This window comes from Psammomys obesus, unplaced genomic scaffold (genome assembly GCF_907164565.1).
Source record: "Psammomys obesus unplaced genomic scaffold, mPsaObe1.curated_primary_1811, whole genome shotgun sequence".
NCBI classification, from domain to species: domain Eukaryota; kingdom Metazoa; phylum Chordata; class Mammalia; order Rodentia; family Muridae; genus Psammomys; species Psammomys obesus.
In genome coordinates, this window is record NW_026591450.1 from 4,164,830 (window position 1) to 4,190,118 (window position 25,289).

At 48.5% G+C, this 25,289-nt stretch overlaps 1 protein-coding gene across 13 annotated transcripts in view; it reads left to right on the forward strand.

The window, feature by feature from the left end:
- Window positions 1–25,289, forward strand: part of Dlgap1 (DLG associated protein 1) — a 501,333-nt gene that overhangs the window by 389,505 nt on the left and 86,539 nt on the right. For 5 of the 13 annotated variants that reach the window (XM_055610168.1, XM_055610171.1, XM_055610172.1 and 2 more), the window contains one exon: window positions 16,383–16,412. The exons of the other annotated variants lie outside the window; for them this stretch is intronic. In XM_055610168.1, the coding sequence (XP_055466143.1) occupies window positions 16,383–16,412 (30 nt within the window). The remainder of the gene's footprint in view (window positions 1–16,382; window positions 16,413–25,289) is intronic. 13 annotated transcript variants of the gene reach the window in all.

A 25,289-nucleotide genomic window follows, 5' to 3' on the forward strand; every position in this document is an offset into this window, starting at 1 on the left:
TGAACATGGAGGTTGCCTGAGAGGAATAAGAGCCTGGGGGGTGGGGGGGTTGAAAGGGGTCAGAGACAGAACTAGACGTAATCCCAGTTCAGGACACCCAACGTCTATCTGGTCAGCTGACCCACAGATCTATTGCGAAGAATGGGGCTGGCTATTACATGACTGAGATCAAGGCGCGCAGGTGTTCTTGTTAAACTGTGGTCAGGGCACTTCGATACGGAAAAGTCAATATCTGTCGGTTATGACGGAAACAAGTATATTCTGCTTGCATGACAGCTGTCAAATATCAGTTTCAGGGTACAGTTTGTATAATCGTGTATAATCAAAACTGTGACTTAACGTCTATAGGTGATAAGATTTAAATGACTCTGAGGAACTGGAAAAAAAAGCTCAGCACTTGAATATCTGAGTTCAGTTCCCAGCACCCACATGGCAGCTCCCAATCTGTAGCACCATTCTCAAGGGATCCTGTTCTGGCACCCTTGGGCACCTGGCACACACATGATTCATAGACATGCCCGCAGACTTAACACCCAGGCACATAAAACAAAATGAAAACAATCTTTAAGGTTCAGAAACCGAATTGCTTAGAAATTTCTCACAAAGCACCCACAATGGTGTGCTAGATTGGGTTTGTAAAGAAAGCCTGCCCTTCATCTTCGGTTTACTTCAGAGATGACAATTGTCATTCCTGCAAATTCTTTGCCGAATGAGAGGAAAAAAAAAAAACAAAAACAAAACAAAACTCCAAGTAGTTATCTCTGCAGGGTGGTGGTTCTGCACATACACGAAGGTGGGGTCAGAGGTCTCAGGAGTCAGGTTGGCATCAGGATTCTGCAGAGGCCGCAGTGTGCTCTGTTGGCCATGTCAGTTTGTGATCCATGTGCGTCACTGGGTGTTTTATGAGAAGGCCCGGTTCTCCTCCTCTAGGCTCCTACAAATCCATAATTTTGCATCCATCTTGGCGGTTATCGGCACCATTCATCTCTAGTCAGCAACTTCATCCATCTTTGTGTAAATCTGAGGGTGGCCCGTGCGTGTCACAAACACACAGCAACCCTGCCGAAGATGTTTAAATGGTCTCCCTTTAGCCATCTTAGTCTAGCTATAAAATTTTAGCCTTTTTTTTTAAGTGGTATATATTTTTCCATCAGCACAGAGGCAAAATTTCAAAGCTGCAACAAATAAATAAATAAATACATAAATACATAAATAAATAAATAAATAGATAAATAGATAAATAGATAAATAGATAAATAAATAAATAAAAAGTTATCGGTGGGGATGAGTTCAGGAGATCATTTCTTTTTGAGATCTTCCCAGCAGCTGATGGTTGCTAGAGGAGGAAGACATCTTTCTTTCTTTCTTTTTAAAATTTATTTATTGTGTGTATGAATGTTGGCCATATATGTGCTCAATGCCCACAGAGGTCAGAAGAAGACATCAGATCCTCTGGAACTAGAATTCTATAGCTGTGAGCTGCCATGTGGGTGCTGGGAACCAAACCTGAGCCCTCTGCAAGAGCAGCAAGTGCTCTTAACCACTGAGCCATCTCTCTAGATCCCCAAGAGACCATCTTCCTTCTTCAGTGCAGTCATCTGGTGACTATTGCCCACATTCCTGTAAGCAACCCTAATGTAAAAATAGATAGATAGATAGATAGATAGATAGATAGATAGATAGATAGATAAATGGAGAAGGGAAACTAGATGGGAAGAGAAAAGGCATGAGTAAGAGTGGAGGGGGTAAAAGAAGGGAGAGTAGAAACGACCAAAATATAATCTATACATATATGAAAATATCAAACCAGACTAGATAGTGGTTTGAACAAGAATGGCCCCCACGGGCTCATATAGCTGAATGCTTAACCACTAGGGAGTGGTGATATTTGAAAGGATTAGAAGGATTAGGAGGCGTGGCCTTGTTGGAGGAAATGTGTCACTGAGGCACGGTGGGCTCTGAGGTTTCGAATGCCCAGGCCATGCCCAATCTCTCTTTCTCTCTCTCTCTCTCTCTCTCTCGCTCTCTCTGCTTATGGGTCAGGATGTAGCTCTCAGCCACTGCTCTAGCACCTGCCTGCACGCTGCCATGCTCCCAGCTATGATAATGAAGTAAACCTCTGAAACTGTAAGCCAGCCCCCGGTTAAATACCCTCAATAACGGTTGCCTTGATTATAGTGTCTCTTCTTAGCAACAGAACAGGAATTAAGACAGAATCCATGACTGAGTATAATTAGTGCGTATTTTCAAAAGAACAATATTTAGAAATAGCTAAACTAGCCTATGTTACCTTTAGAACTGGAATTACACAATTCAGTGAGTCTTTATCTTTATTTAATAGTTAGTTATCTGACGCTGTTGATGGTCAGCCTTTGTGTAGACATGCAACACAATGGCTGAGGTATGGTGGCTCAGTGGTAGAATGTCTGCCTGGCATGCTCAAGACTTTGATCTCCAACACGACAGAGAGGGCTGATAATACTCTCTCTGAATATTAGTCATTACTGGAGGATTCTAACCAACGAGTTTGTGACGGCTTCTTAAAAAGAATATGCTGACTCAAAGTGCCAAACAAGGACTGAAAGTTAGCACACTGGAGTTTCATATTTGGCCAAAGACACAAAAGAAAAGCTTTTCCTCTTTTCTCTTAATTTAGTGCTTGAGGAGCTTCAAATTACACTTACACAAGAAAGATGAGCACTAAAAGGGGGAGGGGCTTTATTCATATGCTTGTGGGAGTTTACAGAAAATTGTGTCTGAGAAAAAGCTTACAACTTGGGACTTTGAAACCATCTTCAGAAGATCAGTGAAAGGGAGGACCTACGGAAACAAAAGTTACGTACAGCAAGATAAATGGGGCTAGAAAGAAGGCTCCATGGTTCAGAGCACAGGCTGCTCCTCCAGAAGATGAGAACTTGGTTCCCAGTACCCTCAGGTGGCTTGCAACTGCCTACAACTCTGGCTCTAGGACATCCAGTGCCCTCTTCTGGCCTCTGCAAGCACTGGCATCCATGTGCACACTGGTGCACACAACTTAAAACTTTTGGAAGGAAGGAGGGAGGGAGGGAAAGAAGGAGGGAGGGAGGAAGGAAGAAAGAAAGGAAGGAACTAAATAGTAAGACCCTGTCAAACAAAACATAACAAAAACACCAAAAAAATTTAAAAAGATAAATGGATACTTAGGAAAACAGATGGGAGAGATAGTAATTTGTAGCAACCGTTGAGGTGTGTAGCTGACTTCTCTCTGAAGATAATGATGCGTCTTCACTAGTTAATTCTGGGGGGGAAGGGGTTCAAGAAAAAAAAATCTGTGGTCAGATGTCTCTGGTTCTCGATTGTGCTATTGTCACAGTGGCATAAACCCTGTACTCTGTAGTCCTTCACGGGGGCCAGATAGAGAAGACCCTTTATCCTGTTCTTAGAAGCCCAGCCCTGGGATGGCGCTGTGACCTGGAGTGGGAGAAAAGCGGAGTCTCCCGGGCCAGTGCACACCCAGAGGGCAGTAGTGATCTGCTTCAAAGAAGTGTGTTCCAGGTTTATCCCTAGACCAGTCTCAGGGATGCCACCAGCACTGGAGAAATGTCACAAGCTGGGCCATCTCTCCACCGTTGGGAATGTTGTTATTCCAGAGTGTGTTTGTGTGTGTGTGTGTGTGTGTGTGTGTGTGTGTGTGTGCATTTACCTCAGCACAAATGTGGAGCTCATCCTCAACTGAGGATTTAACAGTTCCTTATAGAATGGATTTGAGCCTCACCCCTCAACAGTTCAGGATTTGTGGGTTTGTTTTGTTTTTTCTTTGCTGGAGACGGAACCCAGGGCTTTGCACATAGCGGGAAAGAACCCTAGCGCTCAGCTACAACCCCAACCCAATTTAACCTCTGCTGGTAAAACCTCCATTAGCCAACGCCTACAAAGCACAAAGCCTGTAAAAGGCCCCAGGCTGCATATACCACTAGTATCAGCCTCACCTTGACAGCTGAGGAAAAAGACACAAAAAGAATAAGTGATTGTCTCAAGGTCCCATGAATAACAGTCAACACCGGTGTCTGTTGATTCAGTTTGACTCTAAAAACCCAAGCCCTTGGCAACCTATACTGTGCGCCTATACTGTGCCAGCCTTCTGCCTTGAAGATGTTTAATCAAATAAACAGATAACAAATGAGCAGAGAGGGCACAGTGACAAATGCCTGTCATCCGAGCCGGGGATCTCCCGGAAACCATTCTCTTAGGATGCTTCAAGGCCAAGTCTCAACAGCTTCATGGAGTTCCAGCCATTGCAACTAGATATTTTCCACTTTTACGTTATTCTAAATATTCCCCTAAGGAAGCAAACAAACAAACAACGTATGTCTTCAGTCTCAGTTCTCAGAAGAAGCCCTGGGCAGGACTATCTCTGTGAGTTCAAGGCCAGCCTCGACTGCCGACAAGTTCCAGGACAGCCAGGGATACACCCAGAGACCCCTATCTCGAAAAACAAAATGAAACAAAAATAAAAATAAATACTGACTGGGGAGAAGATTCTGTCAGTAAGATGCTTGCCTCAGATTTGATCCCCAGAACCCGTGTAAATATCTGGGCATTTGTCATCCCTGATACCAAGATGGGAGTCAGAGGCTCGCTGGACAACGAGCCTAGCCTGCTTGCGAAACCTGCAGGCCACAGCCCTGCGCACGCGTGCTCCCACAGGTGAACACAACCCTCTGCCCCACCCAAGAACCTGCCTGGGGTCGGGCTGCTGTGTTGTTGGGCCAAGCAGCTGATGCTTTTAGAGTTCTTACGTGTGGACAATATGCGGCCTTTTTTTTTTTCTTTTACTGGACACTTTTTTTTTTTTTCCACACCAGCCGCAAACTCTGATCTGGGATATTCCATGCCCTTGCCTTTCCGTACAGATGGGGAAGCCTCACAGCAGAGGGGCATCCATCGCCTGTCACGTGGCAGTTGCTGCGCAGGCGTCAGGAAAGTTTTCCAGCCCGGGCCACTTCTGAGCAGGCGGAGCGCAGCAACCACGCGGCCAGCGATGCTAAAACCAACCGGCAGGTGCAAATCTGCCTGATTCTTCTTTCCAGAGCCTCTGGAGCATCTCAGAAGACCCGGCTCAGAGTGGAGAAGGAAGGACTTTCGTTCCGAAGTCCCCTCCCAGGTCTGCCTTGGGGCTTAAAACTGGGTTCCAGTCCTGCGCTGCCAGACCTGCCCCGGTGTGGGGAGAGCTGGGAGCTGCGCCGTCCCCGGGCGTGACTGACCGGCTCCGGCCGCGCGGGCAGTGACGTAATGTCGGCACACGGCCGCCAGGGGGCAATCGAGTCCCGCCGAAGACTTGGGAACCTGCGCGTCCGTGGCATCTTGGTGCCAAGGTGGAATCTTTAAGAAGTTCCGTGAAGAAAGAGAGCGCGCCAAATACCCTTTCTAGAAGCGCCCTGGAGTCCCTGAAACAGCCAGTCGGCGTTGGTGCCCAGCTGCCGTCTTCTCTGCAGCGTTTGCTGACTTTGCCGGCCTTTCCTGGCCTCTTGCCTAGGAAGTGGGTGCTCTTGGCGCCCCAGCCAGCCCCAGTCTGTTGTCCTTGATTTTTTTAACAAACGTACTTTATTTAGAGTTCTTAAATGCTTCTACCTCCCTTCCAACCTCCCCCACACCCACCCCCAACACGGGGGAGGGCAGGATTCTCTCTGCTACTTCCTGCTGGGTAGGGTTGTAGGATTCTTTGGGGACAATTCCAGTATCAGTTCTCGGGAAATCCAGATGTCCGGGTGACCAGCAAACAGCAAAGGCAGCAGCAGGACAAGCCAGCAGCAAGCGGTCGCCCCCGCAAGCAGCTGCGCCTTCATCCTCAGAATTCAACTAATTCCACCCAGCAAAGACCCACCTGCGCACAACACACTTAACAGGTGTGTAACAACTAAACTCCCACACACTTGGAATTGTTTACATATCATAAACCAGAACATCCACAACATCAGCCAGCCCCAGCCCTATCGTTCCGGGTGCTGCCTGGAGCCAGCCCCTCTGCCTAGAGCCAGCCCCTGCTGCCCTGTGCGGCCTAGTGAGCCCAGGCAGCGGTTCAGGCCGTTTCCGGTTCGCAGCCACCTGGTGTCTGCCCTCCCTTAACCGGCAAGGATGAAAGATCAAAGGTGTGCCTACATCTGCGGCCCGTCCCTAGGCTTTCAAACGTTACACATTCAAAGGGACAAATACAGCATTGTGCACCCCCCCCCGGGGGGGGGACGGATCAGAGGTGACAGTGGGCACCATCTCGGAACACGTGACTGTTAGAAAATGAGGCACCGGAGGACGTCTTCACTCTCGGCGGCTTGACGTTAAAAGATCAAGACTTACTTGGGTGGGTGAGACTCTTCCTACCTCCAACTAGAGATTTACGCCATGGGTCCACGGGACCAGTTAGCGAGTGTGGCTCAAAGGAGGAGAGCCGGCGTACTGAACTGAGTGCCCGGGGAAAAAGAAGTAAATAAGTAAACTCACCGTGTTAAAGCTTCCACAAGGCTAGCCTGGTGTGCCCGTGCCTGCGAGAGACGGTACTACTTAGTGAAACCCTGTCTTTCCAAAAGAAAAAGGAAGAAAGAAATAGAGGGAAGGAGAGAGGAAGGGAGGGAAGAAGGGAAGGAAGAAGGGCTTCCCTACAAAGCTTCATCAGAACTTGGGATTGTGGAAAGTTGGAATCTAGAGCCCAATTCCCTTGGGCTATCTTTAGCCCCTTAGCAGTCATTCATTGCCCACTGGTGTTTGACCTAACTCTCACGACTATTCAGGTAAATCCTTTGGAATGTACTAACAACAGCCTGCTAGCTTCCACCAACCTGGGGGCTAAGAATGCCGTCAAGTAGCATGTATGTCTGAAGGCTGAGTTATTCCCCTTGGCAGTCATACCTAATATCCTCACCAACCTATTTTTTAAGTGTCCTGATTTATGAGTTTCTTTGTTCTGTGTTCATCAAGCTACTAACACGTTGGAAGGAGGTCTTCAGGGTAGCCCTGGACCATGGTCACTCTTACCTGGCTCCAGTATGAACTCTCATTCCCTTTGAGCTGAGAGCTGTGTTTCTGTGTCAAGGCACTGGATTCCGTGGCCTACATAGTTTGTGCGTGCGTGCGTGCGTGCGTGTGTGTGTGTGTGTGTGAAATACGGGGGTGAGAGGTGTAAAGGAAGGAACTTTTCACTTATAAAATGGAAGTTATAAGGACATCAGCAGAGACTTGCATTTATTTCACTAATGGGAACAAGGGTGACTAAGGGATTTGGGAAAACACTGGGAGCCATTTTGCAGCAGAGCTGCTATTTTCCACATGGAGGATCAAGAAGCTGCAGTGGAGCAGTTACTGTGGGAGGTGGCCACTTTGCCTGACCAAGACAGCAGCTTCCTTCTACTGTAGATAAAGCGTGCCCAACAGCTCCCGACCCAGCAAGAAACAGTCCACAACTTCCACCGAGAAGTGCTTCAAACGGTCTGAACGCCACTAACTTTTGAGGGCTCCCAAGAAGGCCTCTGAGTTCCCAGGACTCTCAAGAAAGCCCCAGCCCCACCTCATTTCCTCTTAAACCACAAATGGGAAAGGGCACAAATTGCCCCACCCCGATTCTTGCAATCCCGAACCCACACATCTCCGGGAGCTGTTCATGGCTCTTTTTCCTGGGCTTATAGTCTTCGGGGGTGCTCAGCTGTCCTCAGAGACCACAGCCAAGAGGTTAATAAGTCACAGTCTTGCCCAGTTCCTGTGGCTGCGAATCCAGGTTTGCACAGCACATGAGCAAGAAGAATAGTGGGGAGTGATTAAGGCTGTGGCGAGGAACGGGTCCTTATCAGCGGCATCAAATATTTCATTCATCTGCTTCACAAATATTTATCCAGAGCTTGCTCTGTCCAGCCACTGTGCTGAAGCCAGGAATTCCAGTGATCAAAGGGAGTCTCGCTCTCTGTTCTCATGGGATTTATAGAGGTGAGGACCGACATGAATCAAATCATCAAAGATGATTGCTCTAAGGGAAAAGAACTCCGTGCTGATAGGAGAGTCGCCACAAGGAAGCAAGCGAAGGGCGAGGCTTAAGGGGAAAACTCCTAGAGGAAAAAAAACCTCACACGCTAAGCAGGCCGCGGACCGATGAAGGGTGGGAGAAAGCCACAGCTAGCTAGCATTCGGGAACAGGGAAGGGTGGCATGGCCAGAGTGTGGGAAGAGTAGGAGGTGAGACAAGGGTCAGAGGTCTAGTTGGATTCTTGCTGAGCTGTTGTTGTGAGGCTTATCATCCTGCAGTGCATAGCAGCTCGTATACAACCAGTTTTATCAGATTCTACATTGTAATTTGGATAAGACATGCCCCCCCCCCCAACCCAGAGTTTCACGTGTGAAGCCTTAGCCGTCAGCCTGTGGCTCTCCTAGGACGCAGCAGAACTTTAGAAAGTTGTGAAGCATGGTCCTGAAGGAGAGAGATCTCGGGACCCCCCCCCCCCCCCCCAGTGCCTTTTGTTGTGTCTGTCTCAGTCTCTCATTCCCTCCCTCCACCCCGCTTGTTTTTCGGCTGCTTTTTCGGCAGTCCTCCTCCACTGTGTCGCCCACCATGACACAGCATGCTGCCACAGCCCCACAGCAAGATAGCAGAGCAACTGGGAACTGCAGCCGTGAGCTAAAGAACCCCTTCCACCTTTTAACTTGGCTCTTCTCCAGTATTTTATCACAGAGATTGGAAACTGCTGTCAAAAACAGTTTTGTGAGAGGGGTTTAGGCAGGGCTCAGCGGTGAAGCTGGAATACTAAGTTTCTTCAGAGATGACCCACTGATGAGGGAGACGGGGAGGTCCCGGCTCTGCAGCCAACGGCAGATGTGGGGGTATAGTTCTATTGTGAATCCGAGGCCTCGTGAGCAGGTGATCAACGATGTGAAGGCAGAAGACCAGTGTCCCGGCAGAGAGAGGGGAGGAAGTCATCCTTTAGCCCTGTGTCCACCTTTAGTCCTATGCTGGCCTTTTGACTCACCCACATTAGAGTGGGCCATCTACCCAGTCACTGATTCAGACCATTAGTATCCAGGAAAGCCCTCGAATATTCACCCAAAATAGCACTGGACCAAACATGCATCTGTTGACACAGCCCCGTCAGGCTGAGACTAAGGCTAACCACCTCAGCGGCCCTGCCTCCACCAGGGGATCGTGGAGCTATCACTCATGTGCCTGGCTCCTTGGTCTGGATGGCTGGAGGATAGGCTCACCTACCAGTGCTCACTGAGGCTGTAAGGGGCACATTGTGCTTTCTAGACCTCTAACATGTCAAGCTCAGGACCCTCAGAGAGAGTGTTCATGACAGGATGTCCTAAGGTCCAAGCCCAAATATCAGTGGTCACGTTCTCCCTATTCTATCGGTCAAAGCAGTCACGGAGCCCACGTCTACCAAGAGGAATGACCAAGAGGACGCCATTTTCCTGTGGGAAGGCAGCCGCAATCGCATCTTCTGCAAAGTGATCTGTACCCTCAAGGATCTGATAACTTCCATCCCAAGCCCAGGTTTGAGATTCAAATGAGGACCTAAATCTCTGCCAGCCAAGTGAGGTTGAAGTGCCAGGAGCATCCCTCCGAGGCAGTTGCCTAGGGTAATTTCTCTCTCTATAAAAATGTCTGAGCTGAAGTTTTATGACCCACATATACCAAACAGAGATTGGTGACGTGGGAGGAGAAAAATCCATTGAGCACTGTTAGTTAGCATTCCATCACTGCACAAGATAGTTGAGAGGAGGACTCAGTTTGGTTCATGGTTACAGAGGTGTCTGTCATTGGTCATCCGGCTCCATTGCTATAGGGCGGTGGTAAGGCAGAGTGTCACCGAAAGCTCACCTCACAGCAGCCGTGGAAACAGACAGACAGAGGAAGAAGCTGGAGAGAAGATATACCCCTTGTCTTCTTAGCCAGTGTGCTATCGCTGTGAAGAGACACCATGACCACAGCAACTCTTATAAAGGAAGACATTTAATTGGGGCGGGCTTAGTTCAGAAGTTTAGTCCATCCTCATGGTGGGAAGCATGGTGGCAGGCAGGCAGCCCAGAAGGGGGTATCTGAGAGTCCTCCATCCAGATCTGCAGGCAGCAGGAAGAAAGAGACACACTGGTCCTTTCTTGAGCATCTGAACCCTCAAAACACAATCCCAGTGATGAACTTTCTCCAACGAGGCCACGCCTCCTAATAGTGCTGCTCCCCGGGAACCTATGGGACCATTTTCATTCAAACCACCACACCCTTCAAAGATCCACCCCCTAATCCAGTGTCCTGAATCCAGACTCCACCTTCCACAGCATCTACCAGCTCCCATTCAATTATGAACCCACCAGTGGCTTGAAACCAGTGGCTGATTGGTTAGCTAAGTGTCCTTGTGACAGGCCTTCCACACAGTGCCTTTGGAGGGCATGCCTATCCAAGCTGGAGCAAACACGTCTACTCAACATGGAAATGGAGGCACCATAGTAATCAGAGACCACAGCAGTTCCGAAACTCACGGCCTTCAGAGTCCTCAACTGAGGGACCCAGAGCCTGCTTCCTGAGACTCATCTTCCACAGCTCTTGGGTCTGCTCATCCAAGTCTTGTTTCCTACTCTGGATTATTCATTTCTCATAATCTCCTCAGCCCAGTTTGTGCCTGTGCACACCAAACTCCCCCTGTCACTTTGTCCCTTTGGTGATGTGGCCCTGGTCTTCTCTTTCACCTTCATGGCCTGCCACTGGGATTAGACATCTCCATGCTAGGCAGAACACATCTATAGTTCTCTTTAAAATGGAGCTGGGGAGAAGAACCTTTGGAATTCCTAAAAGTCTTTTTCTCAATTTTAGGAAATCTAGAGGACACGTGCTTAAATGTTTCTGATGTAATTTAAAAAAAAAAAAAAAAAAAAAAGGAACATAATGTCCCATCTCTTGAAACACAGGACCAATAGCTCATTTTTCATATTTTCACTTTGCTCTTGCGCTTTGGCATTGCAACTCCTGGCTCTTTTTATTTCCTAAGTGTTCCTTGGTTTGATTGTTTGTTTGTTTTTTAAACTCTTCTTTCCCTGCCTGGAACTCATTACATGGCTCTTAGAGGCAGGGGGTATTTTAAGCAATGAAATTAGAAATCCTGTGGGCTGAGGGTAGCTCAGAGAGAGGGCCTGGCCCCTCCCTGGCACTTCTGAAGCCCTGGGCTTGGTTCCCACAACACAAGTAAACGATGCATTTGTTCATGGCTGAAATCCTTCCCACCACGCAGGAGATCAACTTCTCTGTCTCCTGTGATGGCTTCTTGCCCATCTCTCCTGCCCCTCACCAACAAGCTCTGATAGCCTCTGCTCTCCCATTCATCAGCCTTCACAAGTCCTCTCCATCAGAGCATGCTCAGGGCTTCTAAGCCCTGACACAGGAAGAGGGCACTGTCGGCTTCATGAAGCTGCTCAAGGGGTTGGCAGTGTCCTTCCTCTGTCTTCTGATATTCAGGGGAGCTTTGAGTAGCTTCAGGAGCCAGGAGAGTCCCTGCCTCTCTGTGGAATGAGAGAGAAAGAATGGATAGCTTTTATGCTGCTGGGGGCGACATCCTGAAAGGCTCCAAATCTTGCATGAAGATTTTTTTGTCTTCATCTTAAACACAGTGAAACACTACTGAAGAAGTCTGAATTGGTGATGACCCTCTGAGAGGCCCTGCCAGCTGCAGGGAAGCAATTAATTAGGAGCAGGATATTAAAACTGAACGGTCCTCAGCCAGGCGTGGTGACACACACCTGTGACCCCAGCCCTCAGGAGACCCAGCCACTCTTTTTGAGCCCGTCTTTTCTGTAGCCAGGTGAGCCCTGCTCTAGTTGGAAGCAGGGATATGGTGCTGCAGAGAACTACGGACTCTTGAGGTACTTGGACATGGAACTAATCCACTAATATTTCTTGGCGTCTAGTTAGGGCACAGTCTTGCTATAAGTGATCAGCCGATCAGATTCCTTTGAGAGCTTGTTACTGTCACAAGTAACAGAGCCTTACACCTACGAAAACATACATATTATCTTTCCCACTACGTAGGGGTTAGACCATGTGAGGGGGTTTCTGCACTGAGGCTTTGGTCTCCCCTGACAACTCTCTCTCCACCCAAAGACCAGTCTTCTCGTGGAAACGAGCAGACAATGATCAACACAATGAACTCTGAGGGTCTCCCTCAGTACTGCCCACCGCTAAATAATATACTGGGAATACTCTTGCTGGAACTGAGAGGCTCCTTACTGCAGAACTTGGCAATGACCACTCCGTTCATTCAATATGCAGTTACTAGACGGGCAGAGGGGCACCTGCCTGTAAGCCCCGCTCTCGGGAAACAGAGGCAGGAGGATCCCAAGTGAGCGGGCATCGTCAGCCACAGGCTGAGTTCATGGCCAGACGGGGCTACTCGAGTTCCTGTCTGAAAAAGTAAAATACTCTAAAGGTCCTTACTGGTGGCTCATTTGATATCAGGTAGGATGTGTCCTTAGACCCTGGTGCTGAGGCTGGAAGCTGACGCAGTATTTCACCGGCAATGAAATGCCATTGCAGGAGCTGTAGTCATTCACACTTCAGTATGATTTAAGCAGATTCTCTCTCCTATGGATTCTTTTAGAAGAGGTGGAATCAGTCATTGGGGATGGGGATCAGGGTTGTATATCAATGGTAGGGTGTGGACTTAATATGAAAGCCCCTGGGTTTAATCTTCAGCACCAAAAAATGTGGGGGAGGGGAGCCATTCAGTGAATCAGTGGAAGCAGTAAGGGAAGATGGGCCTGGAGGCCTGTGATCTAGAACGGAGGCTGGAGGATTATAAATTCAAGACCTGCATGAGCTACAGAGGGAATTCAAGGCCAGCCTGGTCGTCTTATAAAACTGTCTCAACGTAAAAAGAGAGCCGAGGTCTTAGTACTGGAAACCTCAGTGCTGAGACCCCTCTCATACATGACATGTTCAACCCCTAGTCCTGTGAGCGAGTGAGCAAACACAGCCGAAGGAAGGTGTGCAGAGAAGAGCAAGCTGCTTTCAGAACTGGCCGAGTGAGGAAGCAGGCAGACCTGGCTGGCCGCTGGCTCCCATGTGTAGGACCTCGATGAGGAGGGCTGCACAGAGCTCCGTCCAGCTAGGCCTCGTTGAGATAGCTAGTCCAGGGCCAAACAGGTTTATCTTCTCTTCATCTTTTTATCTTTGGCCTTTACTTTTCAAAACCTTCTGCAACCTGTAGAACTCAGTTGGGAGTGGCAGGGTCCATTCTCTGTGTCTGTCTGCATCACGTACGTGCTTTGGCAACGTCAGCCTTGGCTGCTTGCAGCTCATGTCTAGCTTGTGTCCCGAAGATCAGCGACACCATGTGTACTCTAAAACATCAACACGAGTCACCTCTTAAGGTTCCAAGACTTTTAAGTATGAACATTTAAAAAAAAAAAGATACCCTTTCTGTCATTGTGTAATCAAATATATTATGTTCATATCAGCCATCTACCAAGATGTAGATGAGCTTGGATCGTCACTACAGTATCGTTAGGTTACAATAGAAAGATCTACACTGATGTAGAGAAAAGTCTAACTTCTTGTCTGAAAAATAAGAAACATCCATTTGAAGCCAATGATTCATTAACACTTCTTTGAAAATAATATTCATAATGGAAGTTCTAAAATAGGGCTACTGTGGGGTTTTAATTTTTTTTTGCTTTTTTTAAAGATTTTTTTTATCACATTTATTATATGTGAGGGGGTGTGCAGGCTTCTGTCCCCTGGAGTGGGGTTCACAGGCACTGGGAGCCACCTGACTTGGGTGCTGGGATTTGAACTTTGGTCCTCAGGAAGTACAGCACAAGCTCTCTAATGCTACTGTTTGTTATTTAACTTGACTTTTTTTTCTCTCGATCAGTGAGCTCAGTCCCCTCGGAGGCTGCTCCCAGACTGGAATTGGTTGAGTTGTTCTTCACAGCTTCACAGGGGGTGTCTCTGCACACATTTAGTGTGGATTGTTTTAGTGATCGACATTTGCTGACACCACAGGTGCACGCACAAAGAAACATGGCTGAGGGATGAGCAGGACGACTCAGTGCGGAAGACGCTTGCAGTGCAATCCCAGTGACTGGAGTTCGGCTCCAGGAACCCGCCTCCACTTAAGGAAGGAAAGAACAGAACTCACAAAGTTGTCCTCCGACCTGCCCACACACCCTGACACACATGCTCAGGCTCACACATCATGTATACACAAGAATAAGAATTTCAAAATTTGTGATGGATACAACCCCTGGGGAAGCTAACTTTTAACCTGTGTAAAACCCCTACTGTTCCAAGCATGGTGGATCGTTGATGAGTGTGTGTAATAGGCGATGTGTGTGACGCTCAGACCCGACCTTGCCTCTTCATTTAATTGTCTGACCACAGAAGGGGCAAACCCACCTAGTGTTTGCCCTAACTGGATGGCAATGACTGTCGCTTCCAGCGTACTGAATGTAAAGGTATTTCATGAGTCTGACAGTTTGGAGAGTCTCCTGACGAAAGCACAGTGAATGCTCAGTTGTTCACATCTGGCCTGTTCGGTTACGTTAAAACTACGTCTGAACATTAGCAGGCTTTCTTCTCTGAACCTGAGTGGCGGGAATGTCAGCGTCAGTGGTGCCAGAAGCCTGGCTCCCCGCAGCAGCAGCTGGGAGGAGCCAGCTCTACAGTCCTGGCCTTTCCAGAAAGCCTGTGAGCTCACTGTTGCAGTGCAAATCATATAAACTCACAATTAAATGAGCCACATTAAAAGTGAACGTAAGGGCTGGTGCGATAGCTCAGAGATGCACAATATACTTTAATGCTCCCAAGGACTGAACCTCGGTCCCCTGAATACCAGCCAAGCCCTTGACCGCTGGCCTGCACTTCCCAGCTTGATGGTGTGTGCTCCATCGGTGCCCAGCACGGCTGGGACAATGCAGATTACAGAGATCCTGGATTCCTACCCGCCTCCTCTTCTTGAAGTTATTTCTTGTGCTGCGGCCACTGCCTGCTTCCTCCCAGCCCCATGTGGGGCTCCTCATGGTGACAGGGTTTACAGTCCTCAAAACTAAGCAACGTTTTAACCTAGTAGAAATGATTTACATGAGGAATGGATTAAGGTCATAAAAATACGATTATATGGTATATAATCATACACAATCAATGTATGGTTTTGAGGTGGGCAGCAGTTGTGGTGTGAAAAATATAAGAACATCATGAAAAAGATCGGCTGCTGTATGGAAGTTGCTTTATCCGTGTGCCTTCTTCATCACTTGTAGATCAAATGCACCAGAAACATCTGCAGTGAGCACAGGTACATACAGGCAGGCCTAGAGGGCAGTGTGCAAGCTGGCTGGCACCAGCTAAGGCTTGGTGGTACTGGAAAGACTTCTGTTTCCATTAAAATTAGAAATTTTTCCAGTTGAAAAGAGAAGTAAGTGCGACCTCAGCCAAATAATACTATAAGCACATGGGCACTGTGTAAAAGGTCACAGCTGTGGCACGGAAATTGGAGCGTATAGGGTGCTATAATGACCCAGTGTGCACTTCTGGTACAAGGCGAGGACCTGACTTTAGATCCCGAGAATCCAGAGAAAGCTTATTCGGTAGCAGGCATTGTAATCCCAAGGCTCCTGGCAAGGAGGCAGACAGTCCGGAACACCCCAGAAGACAGCTGGCCTGGCAAACAGCGCACAGAGCAAGATACCATCTCCAGGTAGAAGGAGAGGACAAGCGCATGAGCTTCATCCTGACCAAATGTGCAAACCTGGTCACGTGTGGACACATGAACTCAAACACACATGGCATACACGCCAAGATTTTAGAGAGAAATTGGAGAACGTGAACTATTTATAGCTTTGGCTTTAAAAAAAAATGTTTTAAGTCTAATTTCTGGACCAGGTCTAATTCACCTTATTTTAGCATTTTCACCTTTAAACTTGGGGGGAAACGAGCAACAGTCCAGTCGTGGGTAACACCCACTCTGTCCATGATTTGACATGGCCGGGCAGCCCACCCATTGCTCGCCTGCCAGGACCAAAGGTGAACCTGAAGACTGAGCAAACAGCGTCTTCCCCAGCCAGCTCAGAGAAGGGGCTGAGAGATAGGCCTGGGTTTCCAACCACCTGTTCTTTATTTCAACACAAACTCTGTCCCAACACGTGTAAAATGCTCCTCAGACTGAGTCAAAAAAAAAAAAAAAACAAAAAAAAAACAAAAAAAACAGGACGTGCTGATAGCTGCTGTCTTTCTTTTTTTGAAATTGTTCCGGTAATTTCCCAAAACGCCAACAACAACAAAATCCAGACCTGAAATGTACATGTGTTATGTGAAAACGTGGAAAAAAAAAAAAAAAAGGTAACGGGGGTCCATTATATAACTGCCATCTTCTGTTTTTATTCAAGGTGTCATAAAACTGAGTTCTGCCGTGGAAGGTACGTTTTGTTTTACAAACCACAAAATCGGTACTGTTCTGCTTCGCGGCTGCACAGCGTGGCCCATAGCTAGCAAGCTTCTGTGGCCGTGGTGTTGGACGCCATGTTCCGCTTGCCAGCTGTCACCATTTTGTCTGCGTTTGCCCCTCGTTCTGGTCCTGTGATCCCACAAGCCTCTGGGCCTCCACAGCGGCCTTAGCGGCCCTGCCAGGACCGCGTCAGGAGAGCCCCTGTGTGTCTGCCTTTCCTTGTGTGGTTGCCTCAGAGCCGGAGCTCCTGAAGAGCCGCTGGCTCCAGGGCCTAGGTGGATGTGAAGGCCTGTCGGGAGCCGCCACCGTTAGCAAGGCCTTAGGCAGCAGAGCCCTGGTCCTTGGTGAAACCCATGGGCCCGAAGAATCGTTGAGGCTCTTCAGGGCCCCTGCCAGCCTAACAGCAAGTGTTTGGGCACTCCACCTGCCACACCATGCGGGGATGACCCAGCATGGTGGTGCACGCTGGAAATCGTAGCACATGAAAAATGGAGGCGAGGAGGGTCCATGCGTAGTTGGAAAACAGCCTAGGCTACTGAGACTGTCTCACAAAAACAAAATAACGTAAACAAAGGATGCTGTGCGGCCAGCTTTGTGTCGCCTAGTTAATGAGTAGCGATTTCCCTCTGCTGCTTACTACATAAAGACCCTGAGCTTTTTCTCTGGCTCCGAAACAAAACAATTAGTAGATAAAATACGACAAAGAAAATACAAACTCATTGGGCAGCAGCACATTTCACTGAGGGATGCCCAGGACTCATCACTTCCCTGTAACCCCAACGCTCAGAAGGCCGAGGTAGGAGAATCAAGAGTTTGAGGCCAGCTTGGGCCACATAGCGAGCCCCTGGTCAGCCAGAGCTGTGATAGTTAAGGCCTGTAAGAACAGAAAACAAACGGCAACCATGAACATCTCTCATTATCTGGAGTGATGGTGATTAAGTGGTATTTAAAAAAAAAAAATGATGCTCTCACCTCATAGTTCAAACCTACAGAGTGTGAACTTGCTTTTTGTGAGTCTCGTGTTTGTTCTGGGGTATGTCCTGTTCGTTGGGAGTGTGCTAGTCTTGCCCACGAGCTGTCTTCATCCTCTCGGGGGAGGCTGCTTGAAGGGAGTGGTGGGTTTCAGGCGAGCTTTGCAGCTTGCAGGGAAATGTGGCCTGGTGAGCGGGGACTGCCCAGAGCCGAGGAGAGACCTGAAGGGAAGAAGAATGCAGATGGCTGGGTCTGAAAGCTAGAAGTTGAAAGAGGAGCTTCGGAACTCACTCGGGAGACGGGGAAAGCCAGGCTCAGTCCCCTCGTGGGTTCAGTGCCTCCACGGGCTCTGATGCCAAATCCCAAAGGCAGGGTTTGACATTGACCATAGTCAGGGAATAACATGGAGGGGTTGCTATGGAGCTCGGTGGCAGGGTGTTGCCTGGTGTAGGCAGGGTCCCCCCCCCCACACGCACACACACCATCACACCATGAAAATAAAGACCAGGTAGTATGCTCCACAGGACAGAGGGAGAGAGTAACATTAATCACGCCCAGCACAGCAGAGAGCACACATTTCAGGCCTCTGTATGGCTACATCAACATAGAAAGCCTCTCCAGTCTGTTCCACGCTGATCAAAGTGCAAGAGCCAGGGCTGGAAGATGGCTCAGGGATGAGAGTACTCAGGGATAAGAGTGCTCGTTCTGTCCCCATGAAGACCTGGATCTAAGCCCGGGACCCACATAGAAAGCAGAGCACGGCTTGCAAATGCTGTAACTCCAGCACTGCACGGCACGCATGTCAGAACACACCACGGCCGGCCACCCTGGCCAGAGCCATGCCCTCCCCTTTCAGTGAGAGGCCCTGACTCACGGCTATTAGGCACGGGGCAATAGAGGAAGATGCCAACGCTCTGTTCTGGTCTCTTACACACACCCCATACACACGCGCGCACACACACACACACACACACACACACACACACATAGCCACACACACACACACACACATGCATGCACTCATACATACACACATACATAGGCATACATACACACATACACAAACAGGTGTGCCTACCTGAACTCATCATACACATATCCCACACACAGAGACACATAGCAAAACGAATCATAATGACACACAGGACAATGGCACTCTGGGCCTGGAGGCTCAGTTAACTCTGCACGGCAACAGGGCAGAGTTGGTCACCTGAAGCCATCACAGCGTTTTCTGAAAGAATCAGAAGCCTCATCTTGTTGCCCGATTGACGAAAGCTCAGTATCCCCCCCCCACCCACACACAACAATAGGACACAGCATTCCTCTGCTAGAGGCTAGTGCTGGATTCAGTGCTCTTTCTCAGGGCCCCAGGCAGGTACATCCCCCGGAGGAAGATGAGGAGGTGGGGGAGAGTGAGGGCACCAGCAGACTGGCCATCCAGAGCCAGAGCGTGTCTAGCAGCTCCTGCCTACCTCCCCAGGGTCACAGGAAGTTCTCTCAGACGGGTAAGGCACCAGAGGTCACCGCTGCTTGGGCGTCTCATTGGCTGAGTGCTGTGAAAGCTTGCAGGCTCACAAGCATGCTGTGTCGCAGCTGTGTTCAAGTATCTGTGTCCAGGGGCCGTTTGGGACTGCGTTGTTGGTGCGGGGCGGGGGTAGCGTGTTCAATGCATGCATTCTTGGTGCATCCAGAACGGGAGGCTCTTAGGAGCATGCTCGGTGGAATGTGTGTGTCACATGACAGCCTCTTGTTGGGCAGTGAAAGGTCAACTGTTGGGTTAATTGCCAGACTTGCTGTTTTCCATCGATGGAATGTATTCGAGGCAGCTTCTGGGAGCTTCTCTGGGGCCAGGAATACACAGGTCCCTGGGAGAGACCTGTTGTCAGAAACGAAACTTCTTTCCTTTTCTCTAAAAATGACTCTTCTGAATTGTCCTAGAACTCTGAAACTAGTGTTAAGATTTTAGGTAGGTTCTCATCTTTTCTGCTTTTTATGGAAGAACATTGGGGAGGGGTGTCAATTATTGATAAATTGTTTGCTTAGAGTCCATGGGGCCCTAGGTTCAAGTCTCACCAAAGGAGAAAAAGAGACTTTGAAAGTCATCAGAGAAAACTCTACAGAGGCTCCACTTGCTTTCTCTTACTAAGAATTTCGTCATATGCTTTCGTAGTTTCCATTTTCTAGAACACTGTGTCTCCTTCAGCATTTTGTAGCTACGTGTGAGCACAGAGGGGAGAAAGCTCTTTGTCACATTGGTGGCAAACTTTAAAGTGAAATGTTCTCAGAAAGATTTAAATATATACCTACACAGAAACACACAGTAATCCTTTCTTTTGCAATGAAGAAAACTGTTTGAACAGGAAAAAAAAAAACAAAAAAAAACTTTTTTTAACTACAATATTTTATCATTATCCTTGATCGATCATTGCCTTTAATTTTAAATTGATAGTTCCAAACTCAGGGCTGGGGAGTTTGGAATGGCAGAGCTTTGCTTAGCACCACAAGGCCCTGGGTTCAATCTCAGGGAAAGAGAGAGAGACAGAGACAGAGAGAGAAATGGGAAGCTCAGCACATACAGGCACTTCCTTCCACACCTAAGGCTGATTTCAAACTCTGGGACCCACCTGACGGAAGGTAAAAACTGACATCAGCTCCTCTGACTACACGCATGCGCGGTGTGTTTTCATTTTAAAATTAAAAGAACATCAGATGTCTAGTTCCAAACTCAGGAAAACTGTAGGAAGAGAGAAAAGACTAGAATCAACACCTGAGATAAAATCGGGGCGGTGGCGTGGGAAAGAAAGCATTCCATGGCATGGATCCCAGATGAGAATCCCCCAAATGCCCCTCTTGAAAGGGATTTTCTCTCCTGAAATTGGAACAGACAGGAAAAGAGCCTTATCAAGGAGCAATCGGGACTAGTCAGGGCTGGACAGCCTGAGCCAGACCTGGCCCTGACAGCCGAGAGGCTGCTGTGTCTTCCCAGGAGGGCTGGGATGGTATGCTTGACTCAAGTCAGGGTGTTCTGGTCGCTGGCAGCCCGCTGGACAAGACAAGGCAGCCGCGCTGTCAGGTCGTACAGACTACTGCGGATATACAGGTGTGTTCTGTGATAAGATCCCCTCAAGGGTCATTTGTTGAAGCCTTTACAGGTAAGAATTCCAAACACCAGAAGACAGAAAATTCTTCTGAAAGCCCAGAGGGAAGTGTGCTTAAGAAAGGTCCCATGACTTTAAAACTATGAGTAAATAAGCTATAATCCAAGCTTTCCCTTCCCTCCCTCCTTACGGGGGTGCTGGAGTTCGGGTGCCCCATTTATACAGTCAGAGTGAGGCTGTGAGTGCTTGTAGCCATGACTCTAAGGATGAACACTTCAGACCCCTAAGCAGAACCTCCCCTGGGCAAATTCTCAGAAACTCTTTTTCTTTTCCCTTCTCACTTCATCCTATTCCGATATGTAAAACTCCCCTGCAACCCCAGTACTCAGAAGGCAGAGGCAGGTGGAGCTTTGTGAGTTCAAGTCAAGCCTAGTCTACATAGTGAGACCCTGTCTCAAACAACAACAATAGCACTTGTAAAAACAGTATCTTTTTGTTCCCAGTGATGGAGGATGAGTACTCTCCACCAGAGCAGTGGACTTTGGACTGTCATATCCAAGGTGATGCTTGCTGCAGGTTCATGGACTCTGGACCATCAAATAGAAAGATATCTCAAGAGAGTAAAAACAAGGCCAGAGAAATGGTTCAGTAACAGGAACTTTGCCTCCAAGTTTGATGACCTGAATTCAATTCCCAGTACCTACGTGGTAGGAGAGCGTGGAGTTCCCAAAGTTATCCTCTGACCTCCACATCCATATAGCTGCACATGTGTGTGTGTGTGCGCGCGCACACACACACACACACACACACACACACACACACACATACATGCTTTTTTTAAGGAATAGGAAAGCCTGTCATGGTGGTGCACGCCTGCAATCCCTCCAGTTGGGAGGCAAAGGCAGGCAAATCTCTGAGTTTGAAGCCAGCCTGGTCTGCAAAGTGAATTCCAGAACAGCCAAAGCTACACAGAGAGACACTGTCTTAAAGAAAGAAAGAGAGGGAGTGAGGAAAGAAGGGAGGGGGGAGAGAGAAAGAGGAGGAACAGTAAAATAGGTTTGGAGGGAGGCCGAGTGTAGCATGTGCAGGTCCTGTCTTTGAGCCCTAGCACTACAAAATAAATAAATTCAACAAGTGTAAAAGCTAAAATAATTAAACCCGGGGAGTGACTGAGTTGGCAGAGTGCTTGCCTTCCATGCAGGAGGCTCTGGGTTCCGTGCTCTGTACCACATAGACAGGCTGTGGTAGTGCGCTCCAGAAGCATCAGCACTCAGCAGTTGGGAGAGGGAGGCTCATCCTCAGAGCTGAAAGGAATCAGAAGCCAGCCTGGCCTGTCTCAAAGGAAACAAAGCCTAAGGGGTGGCCTAGCCTTCCCTTCCCTTCGAACACCACCCTGCCTCCTGCCCGTGTTGTAATGGGTGTAAAGAAGGCAAAGAAGAGCTGCCTTCCCAGGACGGGACTCTGACCTGCGCTCGGGTGCCTTTTCAAGAACCGAGGTATAATTCCCTTTATTTTCCATATGATGACCTGCACTGAATCCAGAAATTTCCCAAATACGGTTGACATTTTAAAAGCCCTCAACCAGTACGTAGGCATCTAATCTTAGCTACTAGGGAGGCTGAGGCAAGGGTATTGCAAGTTCAAGGCCATCCTGGGCTCAATTTCATGTCTGAAAAGGGGGGAGGGGCTGGAGATTGTAACTCCATGGCTGAGTGCCTAGCACTCCACAGGCCTTGGGCTCAACTGAAATCAATCAATCAGCACATTATGATCAAATAGTGCTGTTGTCCCTCATAGGTGAGGTCTGCTGTTGACGCTGTGTCTTACTTTTTAAGGGAAGCAGCGTAGCAGTGGTAGACTGTGTCAACCAGATGGGAACTGAGGGCTGACTTGTAGTAGGAAATTGAGAGTGAAGTCTCAGCACTTGTACCAACAGAAACCAACATGTCTCTTCAGACCTCCAAGGTAAAAAGTCGAGAGGGCTGGTGTAGCACTCTCTCTAGGGAAGGCACTCCTCTGTCCCTCCATCCACCAGGGGGGAAGGTGGCAGCGTGAGGGCTGAGAGACAGAATATTGTAGAAACCGAAGACAAGGTGCAAAAAGTTCTCTCTGCAAAGCAGCTCCAGGCTCCTGTTGAAAAGGTGGCCTGCAGGCTGGAGCACATCACCCAATAAAAATACACCGTTTCAGGTGTATTTTTGCAGAAGCAAGTCATTGTCCTCTTGATAAAATTTCCCCTACAAGACAGTCATCTCAGAGGCAGAGAGTGTAGCTGGGAGGGGGGGGCAGAGAGTGTAGCTGGGGGGAGGGGCAGAGAGTGTAGCTTGAGGGGAGAACGCACCCCTAATATCCTGGGTTGAATCCCAAGAGCTAGTATAAATAAATAATAAAAATGTAACTAAATAAATACTAGTGTCTCTGTAAGAAGTACATTGAGGATTCATCAAATACCTTTGTCAGTCAAGAAACAGAGGAGTCCTTGTCTAGGACTCACGTGGATACAGAAACTCCCAGATACTCAAGTTTCAGAAATAAAATGGGACAATATTTCCATCTAAGTTGCACAGGTCCTGCCAGAGGCTGCCATAGCCTTCAGTGCTAGGGGTGAGCTATGACACCCAACACAATGTAAGGGCTTCGTAAATAGCTGCTTTACCACACACACAGACACGTAACTGGGCATGGTGGGGCACCTGTCATCCCAACACTCAAGAGGCTGAGGCATGTGTGTCGGGGGTTCCAAGTCATCCTCAGCTACAGAGCCAGTCTGAAGCTAGCCTGGGCTAGCTCTAGACCCTGAGAGAAGAAGGTGGCGTGGGGTGAGGTGGGGTGACAAGATAGCTCATTGTGAAAAGAGCCTGAAGCCTTGAGTTCCATCCCCAGAGACTCTGATTCTTAAACGTCGTCCTCTGTCCTCCAACACACTTACACACTCACGCCTGCATGATAAAACTGTAAAAGCTTGAAAAAGCAAAAGAATTTTTACTAAACCAACTGTAATCCAAGAATTCAGTAAACGGAGGCAGGAAGGTTGTGACTTTACGACAAACTTGATCTACAAAATAAAACTTTGTCTAAAAAAAAAAAAAAAGACGATAAAGAGACAGGCGGACAGACAGAAATTCAATCCATATGAGCCCACTGTAGCTTCGTGAACCTGGAACCATCTAACCATCTAACCATCTAACCTGGAACCACCTATCAATGGTGTAGCCACGTGAGGCAGAGACCAGAAAAAGATGGATGGGTCAAGCTCTGCCTCCTGGTAGTCAGTCTTGTTTTGCCTGCAACAGGTAACAGGCCGCTCGCTCTGCAGGACTGCGGACAACATTTCACAGCTGTTTTTCTTTTCGGTGTCTCTTTCCCTGCGCAGCCGCCACAGGAGGAGGCCTTTCAGCCGTGGAGAGCTACCCAGTAACCGCATGGGTTGGTGGCTGCCGTTCATTTTAACATGCTAACCGTTAAGAGCGCGCCCTCTCTTTCACAGGACGGTGGTCATGACTGAGGGAAAGACATGCGGAAGGCACACAGCTGGGTGCGGGGATGTGCCTCCGGGACCCCAGAGTTAGGTGGTGGAGACAGGAGGACCTGAAGTTCAAGGTCATCCTTGGCTATAATGCCAAATCTAAGGCCAGCTGGGACACAGACACACTGTTGAAAGACAAAGAGGGGAGGGGAGGGCAAAGAAGGTGAGAGAGGTGGGGGAAAGAGAGGGAAGGAGAGAGACATAACATGCTGTCTAGGGTACAGTAGGTACCAGGGAGCTCTCTTTTCCTTTTTTTTTTTTTTAGACATAGTCCCACTATATATCCCTGGCTGGCCTTGAACTTGCAGAGATCTACCCGACTTTGCCTCCTGAGTCCTGGGATTAAAGGGGTGAGCTACAGGGTTTAGCCCACAGGGAGCTCTTTTTCTTTGTCTTCTCTGTTGATCTCACACGTCCTCTTCCCAGAGGTCAAAGATCTGGTGAGCAGATGACGGGCTGGGGTATAGCAGACCTCTGCCTGCCTCGTTAGGAGCAAAGCCCCGGGCAGAGGCGGCCCAAACTCCCCTTCTCTGCTTTGAGAACTCAGAAGGAAGCAAACATGGGACAGAGCTCCTGACGTCCTCTCCTGGAGATGTGATGTGTCTGTACAGAGGGGACAGGCCACACCAGGAGCCAGGTACCAGCTAAGTTTGAGGTGTTCAAACTTGATGTGATGGTCCCCACTGTCTTTCTACCTGTTTTGCATTTCTAGGATAGAGTTTTCAGGCCGCTACAACAAATCCTAGCTAGAGACTGTTTCCATTAGTGTTCAGGATGTTTTACTACAGAGTAGTTTATCGTCCAAAGCGTCCCCCAGCTTGCCACCATTTGTTGTCTTTCTTCATATCTTGGTGTATCGGCTCACTTCACTTCAGAGACTAACCCAGGGAGACTGCCGCGGGTTCAAAGTCAGCCCCAGCTACAAAGTAAAGAGGGTGAGGGAGGGAACGAGGAAAGCCAAGACTCCCCACTCTCTATGGATAAGTAACTTTGTCCTTTACCTCTTTAGTTACTTGTCTTAATATCATGACGAAAGCCAGACATGGCGATACACACCTCAGATCCTAGCACTCAGGAGGCAGAGGCAGAAGGAACTCTGAGATCGTGACCAGGCTGGTCTGTAGAGTGAGTTCCAGGGCAGCCAGGGCTACACAGTCAGACCCAGTCTTGGAGAGGAAAAAAAAAACCCAACAACAAAGATGGATGGAAGGAAGGAAGGAAGGAAGGAAGGAAGGAAGGAAGGAAGGAAGGA